Genomic DNA, 13,404 nt, shown 5'->3' with positions numbered 1-13,404 from the left:
AGAAGGTTCCGAAGAGATCGCTAGTGGGCTCACTATCCCGGGAGGGCCACATGAACCAAGGGAGTGTGGCCAGGGTGCTAGGCGAACCAGCCCCCTAGGACCTAGGGCCAGCCGGCCAATGAAAGGGAAACCCTAAGGGCCACCAAACTTGGGGGAGTTTTCTCTCCCTTTAGCTATTGTCCCAAAACCTTGTAGGAGGGGCACGAACCACAACCCACCCCTTGCCCCTACATAAAGAGGAGGGCATGGGTCTTGGACATCTCTTTCCCTCCCTTTCCACCACTGCTTCGGCTTAGGTGAAGTCTTGCGAAATTCTCCTCCACCACCACCATACCGTGGACTCTATATCATCTACCTTTCCTCCGGATTAATGAGGAGACGACATCAAGCCGTATGTGTGCACATCTCGAAGGTATTGTTTATGCGGTGTTTGATTGGATTGGATCGCGAAGAAAGTATGAATGCACCAGTCATGTTCTAACAAACGTTTCCACTTTTGATCTACAAGGGTATGTAGATGTGCGCTCTCCTCTCATTTGTTTTGCATCTTATTGATTGGATCTTAGCTCTCATAGGTTGAATTGTTATTTTTGTTTGTGTTGGTAGGATTTTTTTTTCTATGCTACAGCTGGACCAGCCAATCCTTGTATCATCAGAGTAGGAGGAGGGAGAGGGACAAGAGGTTGTCGGTGGAAGATGGCGACGAAGGTCTCGATCGACGCCATAGTAGCCTAAAACCCTAGTTTCCTAGGTTGTCGTTTTTTTAGCACTTGCGGTGCACTTTATTTACTCTGATATACCACTCCCAAATTGGCCCAGCCCATTATTCCGCCTGGCAGCCCGCTAACGCAACCCACGAACCTGAGTTGGCCAATCACAGCACGGCATTTGATCGAGCCCTCTCCGCCACCACTTCAGATGTGATCCTGCATACGTGGCGTTCCCTTCCAAGTCCCACCCCCACCACGCGTCCGCCACTCTCTGGACTCTACTCCTCTCGTCTGGGTGGGTGGAAAGAGAGCGCGAGAGGGACAGGGGAAGAGGCGCGGCGTCGGCGAATTTGAGGATTTAATTCCTCTCCCCTGTTCGTGGCATATGCGACCGCTGGGATCCGAGAGGAAGCGCGAATCGTGCTCTCTTTCGGGTGCAAACGCCGCCACCTGAACAGGAGGATGCTTGACTGGAACGACGAGGACCGGCAGCAGGTGCGCCGCCAAGAAACCAGCCCTCCATGTTCTCTTCAATTTTGCATTGTCGTGTATGTTGCGTTCAAGATTTAGATGTGGTGGTTTGACAAGGGGATTTTGCCCTTCTTTTGGCTTTAGCGCGTTGTGTCGGTGAAAATTCCATTAGATTCATTAATTTTCTTCCCTTTGCTCAGAAACTTAAATGTTTGATTTTGGAGTGCAGGCAGGAGACAAAATATGGGCTGAACTCAATGGGAATGAAGACCCTGCGCCCCCAATGATACTAAGAATGATGGTACATTAGTTTTTGCTGGATACCAGAAGAAGAATGATAACGAAGCAGCTACAGTTCCAGTCCTTACTGAACCTACTTCAGATGGTCCAACTGAACATCCGGCTTTACAAAAGCAACCTACACCACTTGACATGGAATCCTGGCCTGACCTGCCTTCTTTGACCACTACACTTGATAGGAACGATTATATAGCATCGACATATTTGGATTTCAGTTCTGCACCTGCTGTGCAGAAAGTCGCAGGAATCTCATCAGGTTTTCTTCATCTTACTGTGATGCTATTTTGCATTTTAAAATAAAGTTCTACACATGCATGCATGAACAAAGGTGAAGAAGCAATATATGTCAGAAGAAAGTTATATTTTTTTTTTGTTAACACATATACAGTGCAGCTGAATGGTGAGCCTGAAGTTTTTGGCAGTGAGCATGACGAGAAGAGTAACAGCTTTCTTGATTGTAACTGGGGTAATATTGGAGATTTTGATGATTTTGACCGCTTATTTAGGTAAGGTCGGAAATCTAACTCTTTTACTTGAAAACTCAGGGAACAATCAGCTTGGGATACGATTGAACACCGTTATTGATTTAATAACTTATGACATGTTGTGCTTCTGCAGCAACAGCGAAGCCTTATTTCGTGATGAGGTGGTTGTCAATGGCAGTAATTTTCTCTCCACGTCTTCAGCTGTGGTTAATGGTACTGCACAATCAATCCCGTCTCTGGTATGTTTATATAGTGCTAATTTGCATTGCAAACTTCCATTTCTTTTATAGCACCGAGTTGTTTCTTATCAATGTGATGTACTTGATTATTTTACAGCGTGCATCGTTTAGTAAGCAACCATCTTCTGATAGTGGATCTTCTTCACTTCTTATTAATGATACTCTCAATGGGGTAGCCAAACAAGAAAACGAGGTACATGCATATACATGCCCTGACATGTTCAGCAGTCACCTCATGGCTACTCTTGTTATCTACTACTCCCTCCGTCCATACATCCAGATTTTGACAAATCTATGACATCCTTTTATGGCGGGAGGGAGTACAATATTTTTGGGAGGTAGCAGATGCTAATGCTAGTGTATGCTGAGTATAAAAATTATCTCAGTGGCGATTAATATTGAAAAGTAAATCAGATGTCAAAGGAGGTAGTTAGCCATGTGATGCAGCACGTTCTTTCTATGAATGGGTTCATTTCCACCTGTAGCTGGAAAACTAATTTCTTTGCACGGTTGCCATCATTTGTAAGCCATTAAGTTAACACATAGAAACGTCAATTGTTCAGCACAATGATATTTTTGAATTGTTTCGAATGTAACTGGTCATGTCTTGACAAATTTGGATACCTACATGATAAGGCCTCAATAGTTGATGTCTTCCAGTAAAGTAAACACCGAAGAAATCGTAAATCTTAACAACAAGATTGTTATATGCCCTAGGCGTAATGTATGCTGCTCTTCTCTATATATCTATGCAATTGATTTTCTCATCATGTATGACGATTTATTTCCTTCCTACTGAAGTTGCCTTTTCTGCGCACCCCTTTTTACTACTGTAATCGCCATCTTGATAGCCTAAGAACCTAGGTGTAGTTTAAAATAGCTCAACTCAATAGATACTTGGTTACATCTTGTTTGAAGGAGCGGCCTGGCTCGTTATGACTCCGTAAAAAATGTGCTACTTTTGTAGGGAGATGTGCAGAAAAGGCCAACTAAATCACGGAGAAAACCAGAAGAAAGAAGCAAAAGTAAAACATCCAACACTACCAGTGGCTTTTCCCAAGAACACACAATAGACAGTTTGCATTCATTGTCCAAGCCTCCTGCACAGCATGTTCAAACTCTTCAATATACACTGCTCCACGATAGCAAGTACATGGAGAGATTTCAGCATGCTAATCAGTTTAAATTTCCTGGCTATGGATATCCTGCATGGCCATTTCCTAGCATTCCGTTGGTGTCAAATATTCAGGCTGAAGGCCATCAGGCAAATCCAGTGGCTGCAAGTTGCCGAACTTCAGTAGATTCCCCAAAGCAGTCAAGTTCAACAGAAAAACCACTGATGATGACACCCCAAGAAAAGATTGAAAAGCTTAGGCGCCGGCAACAACGGCAAGCCCTGATAGCTATTCAACAACAGAAGCAACAATTTGGTCAAGAGGGTTCTGGCAGCAGCACCTTGGTAGCTCAAGCATACTCTCCAAGGAAAAAGAATCCAGATTACAGTTCAGGTATCATAGACGAAAATGCACCACAGCAAACTTCAGCTGGCCATGAAGAGATTCAGAGGGAATCTGGAATCCCTGATGATCCCTTTCTGGAGGAAAAATATATTATGAGCTTAAAGATGCACTTGGGAAGGTCATTCATTTATTCTTTTACCAAAATGTTATTGGTGTTTTGTGTTGTTTTATGTTGCAGGATTGGTACGGTGAAAATGAAATTGACTAAAATTATATTCCTTGCACAGTTGGATACCAGCACTCGGCTCAGCATTCGAGACAGTTTGCTTCGTTTGGCTAATAGTTCCTCGCAGAGACAAATTGCTGGTTACAGAACTATCAGTGACAACTCAAAGAGAGGAGAAGATGATATTACAGAAAATGGCGCATCTAATAAGAGAAAAAGGTACATTGCTTCATGCCAAAGTGGGTTAATTAAGTATTAGGGCACTGACATGTTGGGTTATCGGCAAGGTGTTTATGGCTTCGCTGTCTCATCGCTATGCACCAACCAGTAGAACCAAAAGCCCGAACTAATGGAAAGAAGGTAGGCAATCCACATATACTAAAACACGCCATCTCACATGTGACACTTGATGAGGCCTGCACGTGAATATAATGTCAGACCTATACGTGTATGGAAGGAGGGCAAGAGCAATTTTTATTAAATTGTGAAAAGCCAAGACTTGAACTAAAGATCTCTGCTCTAGCAACATGTTAAGTTTCATGCACCAACTAGTCTAACCAAAAGTCTGAACTAATAGAAACAAGGTGGGCAATACATATATATTGTAACACACCCACTCATGTGTGACTCCATGAGGCCAACACGTGCATAGCATCTCACGTATGATTCGATAAGGCATGTACGTAGACAGAAAGTGGGCACGCAGATTTTTTTATTAAATTGCAAAAGTTGAACTTTGACCCAAGATCTCGGCTCTGATACACTTGAATTAATAAGTTCAACTTTGAATAAATGAATTAATCACTAGATTTTTTGAACAAAAGCATGTAAAAGTTACTCTAAAACAGAAGACTTATACCAAAATTAATCACTTGCTTTCTTTTATATCAATGCATCGAAACGCAATGCTTTTGCGTTTTCATGAAAAAACAAATGTTAACCACTAATTTGTTAATTAGCTTCACATTTTTTTTGAGCTGAACTGTAGGGGAGGCCCCGACAGTAAATTTCTTTAAAAGAGATAAAATGTACAAGAAGGAAGAAAGGAATGTACAAAAGAAGGGGTTAGCCCAGGGCATAGCCCAAACAAACTACAGAGCGTCTAGCCAGGCCAAAAGGGGAGATTTCAGGCCTCATTCTGTAAGAAAGAAGGAAGAGGTCCCTTTTAAAAGAAAAAGGCCAAGCGCTAATGGAAGGTGTTACATTATCAAAAATGAGAGAGTTCCTATGCTTCCAAATCTGCCAACAAGCAGTGGCAAATGCTTCGAAGAAGAAAGGTCTTCCAAAGTTGCATCTTGCAGTGGTGATCAACTGAGGGGGATCCATGCTGTCATTAATTGTCATATTGATAGCTTGCCAACATTGTCTACTGAAAGTGCAGCTCCAGAAAAGATGATCCCTGGTTTCTACAGAACCGGCATTGCATAGGCTGGAGAGGCCATTATCGTTGAGAGTTAAGTTTTCTCCTTAGTAACATATCCTTGGTATTTAGGCAGTCATTAGCGAGAAGCCAGAAAAAAAGATTTGATCTTAGGTGTGCATTTCGATCTCCAGATCCAAGGAGAAAATGGGAGCCTGAATATGTTCAAAATTCAACTTGTAGACTTTGCTGGTAGAGAAACGGGCGCCCCAACTGTAGGACGAAACGACTTCCTCTTCGGCATTGATATTAGCTCTAGTTTTGCTCATAAGGAGATTGAAGTTCTGAAATTCCTCGAAAGCTTGGGTGGACAAAGGAAGATGAAAAGCATCAATGGGGTCATCCGGGTCGGATATTCTTGACCGAGGCTAACTTGTCAATAGCGAAAGAGTGAAGCCTGGGGAACTTTGTCATGAATAAATCCATTTGTCACTCCAAATAAGGGCAGTGTCACCAGAAGCAATCGAGCAGGAGGCAATTATTTTGAACTTTGAGCAAAGCTTGATAAGATCTCTCCACCAAAAAGAGCTAGAGATATTAGTGGCTTGTGGAGTGGAATTGTTGTAACTACTCCAAATTAGGGATGGACCCAAGGGATTTTCTCTTTATTAAAATTTTTATGCAAGAACTTGATGAGAAGAGCCTCATTGTGGGCAGCTAGATTAGTGATGCCCAGACCGCCTTTGTACTTTGGCCTGCAAACTAAATACCAGGCCACTAAGGATTTTGGTCTGCCTGAATTTTCCAATTTACCCCACAGGACAATTCTTGTACCTTTATCCACGATTTCGATGGCTCCATCCGCAAGTTTCAAAGTGCAAAGGTAGAAAGTTGGAAGAGAGCTGAGGATGGCCTTTGTCACCATGATTCTTCCATCAAGGGAAAGGAAGGAGGCAGTGACAGCGAGACGGTGGTTGATTCTGGAGTATAGTGGAGCGAGATCGTGAATGCGAGGTCTGCAAAGATCAAGTGGAAGGCCAAGATAAGTAAAGGGGAAGGATTCTAGTTTGCATCCAAAAAGCCCCGCCAGGAGAGTCGCTTTTTCATTAGAGATATTAATCGGGAGTAAGCAGGACTTGTCAAATTTTACCCTAAGACCCGTGGATTGGGCAAAAGTTTCTAGGATACCCTTTAAGGCAGAGAAGTTGCCGAGGGCAGGCTTGCATAATTAAGAGTGTGTCGTCCAAATATTGGATTATTGGGAAATCTCCATTGACCGGTGGGATGGGGTGCTTGAGGAGATTGATTTCGCATGCTTTATTAATGAAAAATTGAAGAAGGTCAGCTGTAGCGACATAAAGAAGAGGCGAGAGAGGGTCGCCTTGCCTCAAACTTCTTCTGCAGTGGAAAGTTTTCCCTGGAACCCCATTGAGAAGGACCGATGATGTGCCTGAAGACAAAAAGGAATTTATCCATCCGATGTAACGATCATTAAAGCCATAGTGTTTCAGCATGACCAAGATTACGTCATGCTTGATCACGTCGAAGGCTTTAGTAAAGTCAAGTTTGAGAATGATGATTTCTCTCTTGGCTTGATGGCCTTGGTGAAGAAATTCGAAACTCCAAGCGAGGCAGTCCTCGATGCTCCTATTTTTAATAAAGCCATATTGGTTTTGATGTACGATCTTGAGGATCACCTTCTGATATCGGCCAGCTAGGAGTTAAGTGAGAAGCTTAAGGCAAGAGTTGAGAGGCGAATGGGCCTGTAGTCTCCAAGATTTTCAGGATTGAGCACCTTAGGGATCAGCGTTATATGTGAGTTGTTGATGCATTGGAGATTGGCGGTGCCATTTAAAAAAGCATGGCAAAGGGCATGAAACTCATTTTTAATAATATGCCAACACCTCTTTAGGAAGAGGCTGTTGAAGCCATCCGGACCAGGAGCACGATCACTGGGTAGTGATTTAACAATATCATCAATCTCCTCAGATGTGAAAGGGGTGGTGTTATGGTGCTGCTAGAGGGATGGCGCGAGAGGGCTGGCCGGGGGCCTTGCCCACGGCCGGTGGCAAGAGGGAAGGGATTTCCTTCTTAATTCTTGCTTGTTTAGATTGATACATCTCCTCTCCATATATAGAGAGGTTTACTTGGCTCCCAAGCAAGGCTTACTTGACCCCTAAGCAAACCATAAGACTAACGGGCCCAAGCCCATGACGTGTCGATGTAGAGCCCGGGGCCAAGGTCGCTCCCACACCGCCGAAAGGCGCAGACGGCGTCGGTGGCGGCAGCAGCCGCCGCTGCGGTGTTGGTGGCGACGGCAGCTGCCCACCGAACGGCGGGGACAGCGTCGGTGAGGACAGCAGCTGCAGCGGCAGCGTTGGTGGCGGCGGCAGCAGCTGCTGTTGATGTAGCGTCCCGGTGGGGAAGAAGGCGGCCGGCTGCTGGAGAAGAGGGACCCTCGGCGCCGAGGTAGGGCCAGGCCCGAAGATGGTGGACAGCGGCAGCGGGGACTGCAGCAGCCCGGCATCGGGTGGCGGCGACGACAACAGCAGCGTCGGCTGCAGCGGCCCGGCGATCGCGGCGGAGGCCGCCTGGTGCGTCGGCTGCCACGGCAGCAGCGCCGGCGGCGGCCCGTAGGGACCGGCCAGGAAGAGGCGGATCTCCTGGACAGCAGTGGTGAGATCGCAGAGGGCTGCGGTCATCTCCGCCGGGGAGAGAACGGCGGGGACGTCGGAGTGCGGCGGCGGGTGGGAAGAACTCGGTGGAGGGCTGGACATGATCGAACCCGGGAAAGCTGATACCAAGTGTTATGGTGCTGCTAGAGGGATGGCGTGAGAGAGCCGGCCGGGGACCTTGCCCACGGCCGGTGGCAAGAGGGAAGGGATTTCCTTCTTAATTCTTGCTTGATTAGATCGATACATCTCCTCTCCATATATAGAGAGGTTTACTTGACTCCCAAGCAAGGCTTACTTGACCCCTAAGCAAACCCTAAGACTAATGGGCCCAGGCCCATGACATACTCTAACAGGTGGAAAGAGAATCCAGCCCATCCGTCCTCATAATTAAATCTCCAAGGGAAAAGTGCATAAAAGGTTTGTCGGAGGAGCCTGAGGAGAATTTCGTATTCTCCCTCCAAGTTTAACCCACCTTCAGGTCAAAAAAAAAAAAAAAAGTTTAACCCACCTTATGGTGCATAATTCTATTCTTCCAGTAGATGCGCTTGTAGTGTAAAAGATTGGCCATGCATTTTCTAAGGATGTTACGAAAATTGAATTCTGGAATAGAGAGGAGTCTCTGTTCTTCCAAACCATCGAGAAGATTAAGCACCAGGTTGCATCTATCCATCCACATCGAGAGACGTGAGGTATTTCTACCCCAGTTTTTCAGGGCTTTCCTGGTATTTTTGAGTTTCGACGAAATAATCCATTCGCAGTCCCTTGCACGACAAGGAATTGCCCAAGCGTTCTCCACCATGTTCATGAAACCATGGCAATCCAACCATAAAATTTCGAAGCGAAAGATTTTAGCCTTAGGTATATCAGTACCCACTGAGATTAGGAGAGGAACATGATCTGAAGTGTTGCGGGAGAGAGGTTTTATTTCAGTGTTGGGGAATGTCAAGGTCCAAAGTACCAACGAGAAAATCCAGTCAACTTGTTCCAGTAAAGGGCTCTCCTGCATATTGCTCCAAGTGAAAGCTCGACCCAAGATAGGGATTTCTACAAGCCCATGGGAGTTAATGAAGTTGTTAAAGGTGCACATATCCTGTAGGTTCCCGCTTTTCTTATTCCTGAGAATGCCGGTGTACTCTTCCATGTTGCTGTTATATATGTGCATCCTTTAATCCTTTTCTATGCATGTGCTATCGTTATGAAATTTGCGGTCCTGTTACAGTTTCATATAGTTCATACACAATATGTGTTATTCAAAGGGAAAGCCGAAAGGAAAGGACAATAAGAGAAATCAGGAAACTACGACATGATCAAAAGTATCTTGCTGGGGTATGAAAGGAAAAGAAAAAACCAGGTAAATAAGAAATCAGGAAACTACATAATCATATTATTTTATTTCCTGAAGTAAACTATATTTTGTAAAAGATAATACTTTCTGTTAATGAAAAATAGATAGAGAACAGGTTGGATTGACACACCTCGGTCGGGCGACATCAGGATCCCTTTTATATATTGTGCACTAGGGCACACATGGCATAATCGTGATATACAAGATCAGAAGAGATTGTCACGGATCTTAACGTCCTAACGATACATCCTTGACGTACAAGTTAGCTGCAAATCTTAACAGTTAATTCTTAATTAGTTCTTGAAAATCTTTGGTTACCTCTATTCCTTCGGCATGTACATCTTGATAGGGGCACTATGGTGCGCTTGAGGCAACAGGCAAGCATTTCCCTGATATTGGGAAACTTTAGTTATTTAGTGTATCTGGAGCATGCATCCTTGTAGGATCATACAAGAAAAGACTTGCAAAAGGGACAGCCACAACGATAAACATGTGAGATGCTCTGATATAACCCTAGCGAGTAGTTGAGGCCTGCACTTCACATGCTCCTAGGAGCAAGGCTAAGCTCTTCGTATTTACCTTCAGTTGTGGCATCTAAGCACCAAGCAGCAAGATACCCTTCTGTGCATTTTGTAGCTCATAGTACCTTTTTTGTGCGGCTTTTCAGTGATTCATCCTTGTATTTGTGATCTCAGATCTCCGTTGAAGGAAGCAGAAACAGACACAAATCCAATCGATCGAATTGTGGCCCATTTGCTGTTTCATAGACCATGTTCAAAGTTTGCAACATCTGCAAAGGAAGAAACCTTACTTTTGACTCCAGTGTCACTTGAAGCTGGTGAGTATGTTAAATCTGTATGTGCTACTACGAGATCTGCGTCTAGAACAAATAAGCATGATGGCTTGTTTATTGCAATATTGTGCAGACCCGAAGATGCCTAGAAACACTCCTCTGGTACCATCAGCAGGTCAATAGAATACGCTGGCAATGGCAATGCAACCTTCAGCGGTAATGTAAGATGTGTTAAGATTTGAGTTCACTCAAATGACAGTAAAATAGGTATTCTGTATTTGCATTTTTTATACGCCCTTGATAGCTGATCTTCTTAGTGTACGTGGTGTAACATCAAGACACTTTTCAAAATCTGATTGGTAGCTCTATAAATGACGATCAGTGTCCTGCTGGTCTTCTGCCGTGCTACTTCGTCATTTTAGGCTTTTTACCCTCGCATCACATCTAGCGAGAACTGTATGCAGTGCACTAATGTCGAGATGGGACTAGAAAGCTTGCATCTGAAGAGCGCTAAGAGAGAGAGAGAGGCTAGTACATCTTTCTTGTTCAATTTATGCTCTCTTAGAAAAGTCATCCCATATTTCCTTTAGGGCGTGTTTTTTTTATAATCTGGAACAAAACCTTCATTCAACCAGAGAGCACTGCAAGATCGCTGGCTACAAACGAACGAACGAAGCCTGGAGCATCATCCGGCCATACGGCTTGGGGAAGATGGACCAACTTCTAACCATACGACGCTAAAGCGTTCGCAACAGAATTACAAGCCCTGGGACAGTACTTAAAAATACAAGAATTAAAGTTGCTAAAGAAAAGGATTTAATCTCCCTAAATAAAACACCATTTGGAGCACGGTCAAACTCATCTGCTGAAACTGCTTGAATCAGCACCAAAGCATCAGACTCCACTTCCACATGTTGCATAGAGCGTGTTTAGTTCCCAACAATCCTATTTCTCACAGATAGATAGAACAATTTAGCCTGTTTGCTTGCCCACGAAATAATTCTTTCCTTAAGCAACCTAAAAGTTAACCTGCTAGGAACGTTCGATTCCACTTATGCAGGCTCTCGCATGATCAAAAGTGGACCCTTAGTATAGGTAATGTTGCCTCTAATCTAGTTTATTTTAATCCTTCTTTGATCTACATAACGGTGTTTTGATTTGACAAAAGCTCTATACAAAAAAGGTGTGTATCGATGTTTTATTATTATATCTAGATTACGTGGCGTGTTAAGATAAGAAGAGGTGGTATCAACCATTGCAAAGCCCTTCCCTCGTCTCTCCAATGTCACCGACGCTAGTGATGCTACTAGAGGAAGAAAAAAAGACAAAATGAAGTAGGCTCACTCCCCGTCTCAAGCTCTCTCTCTCTTATGGCTCCTTGCTACTGATTTCTTCAGTTGCGAGACATGAAGAACTGGGTGAATCAGGTTGTTCGCTGGTAGCTTTAGTTTGTACGCAACCTTGCCCACACGGATATGACCTCATATGGGCCAAAGAACTTGAATGCCAGCTTGTGGTTCGACCTTCTCGCCACTGATATCTGTGCATACGGTTGTAGATTCATCTATACCATATCACCAACAGAAAACACGCGCTCGGTTCGGTTTTATCTTCCTGGTTCTTCATGTGTTGCTGCACGTGCAGCAACTGCTGCAGAGCTCTGCTGTCTCTTGCCTGTGCTGCAACCACCCAGCCAACTCGAAGGTGTGTCAAACTCGTAGGTTGGAGACCCCCAGATGCCGAGGTTTGTATCCATAGAGAACCTCAAATGGGGTTTTCCCAATGCTGAATGGAAATTGGTGTTATACCAATATTCCCCACCGTGCCCATTTTGTTGGGGACGCATGAACAACACAGCGCAGATAGGACTCAAGGCACTGATTCAACTTCTCTGTCTGGCCAGTGGATAGTGCACTGAACTCATGTTCATCTTTGTATCTGTTAGCCTGAACAGATCCTGCCACAACTTGCTAGTAAAGATTGGGCCTCGATTAGAGATCACCACATTGGGCAGGTCATGCAATCTATAGACCGTGTCAACCTATTTATGGGCAATTGTCAAAGTTGTGTATGGGTGGCGAAGAGGAATAAAATGACCATATTTGGTCAGCTTGTCAATGATGACTAGGATGCAATCATAGCTTCCTGATTTGGTAGACCCTCGACGAAATCCATGCTGATTGTACCCCAAGCGTCCGTAGGGATTGGGAGAGGGTTCAGCAAGCCTGGAACTTGACATGTTCGGCCTTCGCCTACCGACGTGACCACACATTGTTGGACATATTTGCGCACTGCTTCTTTCATTTTTAGCTAAGAAAACAATGATTTGACTCGCTGGTATGTGCCCAGGAATGCTGAGTGGCCACCCACTCCGCTATCGTGCGAGACAAGCAAAATGGTGTCGTGGGCATCTTTGTTATTGCCCAACCATATTCCATCCTTGAAGCGAATAATTCCTTGGTTCAGAGAGTACCCTCGAGTATTAGGACTCACCAGCCTAAGTTCTTGAAGAAAGTTTTTTGCTTGCTCATCTTCAATATACCCTTGAACAACAAATTCAAGCCAACGGGGGCGGCAGAGAGAAATGGCATGCAATTCATTCTCAACTGGCAGCCTAGACAGAGCATCGGCTGCGGTGTTGTCCTTCCCCTTGCGATAAACCAGTTTGTATTGCAAACCCATAAGCTTGACTAACGTTTTTTGTTGCATTTTATTGGTAAGTTTCTATCTGATAGGTGAACAAGGCTCCTGTGATCGGTGATGATTGTAAAAGGTGCGTGCTGTAGATAGGAGACTTATCCATTGCGATAAGGATGGCTAAGCATTCCTTCTCGTAAGTAGACATGGTCTGTGCTATCGGACCCAGATCCTTACTGAAATAAGCCAGTGGGTGTCCACATTGCATAAGGACCGCTCCCGCACCTCGTTTGCACGCGCCAGTTTCAACAGTGAAGGGCACGGAGAAATCTTGGAGGGCCAGAACTGGAGCCTCAAGCATTTTCCGTTTCAAGAAGTCAAAGGCATGTTGCTCTTTTTAATTCTAGTGGAAGGTTTGATCCTTTTTCAACAGATCTCGACAGGGTTCGACCGATCAAACTATAATTCTGGATGAACTTTCTATAGTACCCAGTAAGGCCTAGAAACCCTCTCACTTGCCTGACATTTTTAGGGACTGGCCATTCTTGGACTGCCAACACTTTGGTGGGATCAGTGGCAACACCATGTCGACTACTGACATGTCCCAGATAGTCCAAACTCTCATGAGCAAAGGAGCATTTAGAGCATGACCGAAAGTTGATTAGCATGTAGCAATTGAGATACTTCCTGCAAGTGGGAAAGA

General features: G+C 44.5%; 1 protein-coding gene across 1 annotated transcript; it reads left to right on the top strand.

Annotated features, from left to right (window-relative positions):
• Positions 1–979: 979 nt before the first annotated feature.
• Positions 980–10,465, top strand: LOC124665697 (protein LNK2-like). Its single transcript, XM_047203087.1, is given in 10 exon segments — positions 980–1,205; positions 1,411–1,737; positions 1,870–1,987; positions 2,100–2,205; positions 2,303–2,398; positions 3,173–3,809; positions 3,812–3,843; positions 3,953–4,110; positions 9,967–10,109; positions 10,198–10,465. Coding segments are annotated over 9 exon segments (1,464 nt in total). The 5' UTR covers positions 980–1,205; positions 1,411–1,613; the 3' UTR covers positions 10,248–10,465.
• Positions 10,466–13,404: the final 2,939 nt, after the last annotated feature.

Source organism: Lolium rigidum, chromosome 6 (assembly GCF_022539505.1).
Source record: "Lolium rigidum isolate FL_2022 chromosome 6, APGP_CSIRO_Lrig_0.1, whole genome shotgun sequence".
NCBI lineage: Eukaryota > Viridiplantae > Streptophyta > Magnoliopsida > Poales > Poaceae > Lolium > Lolium rigidum.
This window is presented reverse-complemented; position numbering and strand designations above follow the sequence as displayed.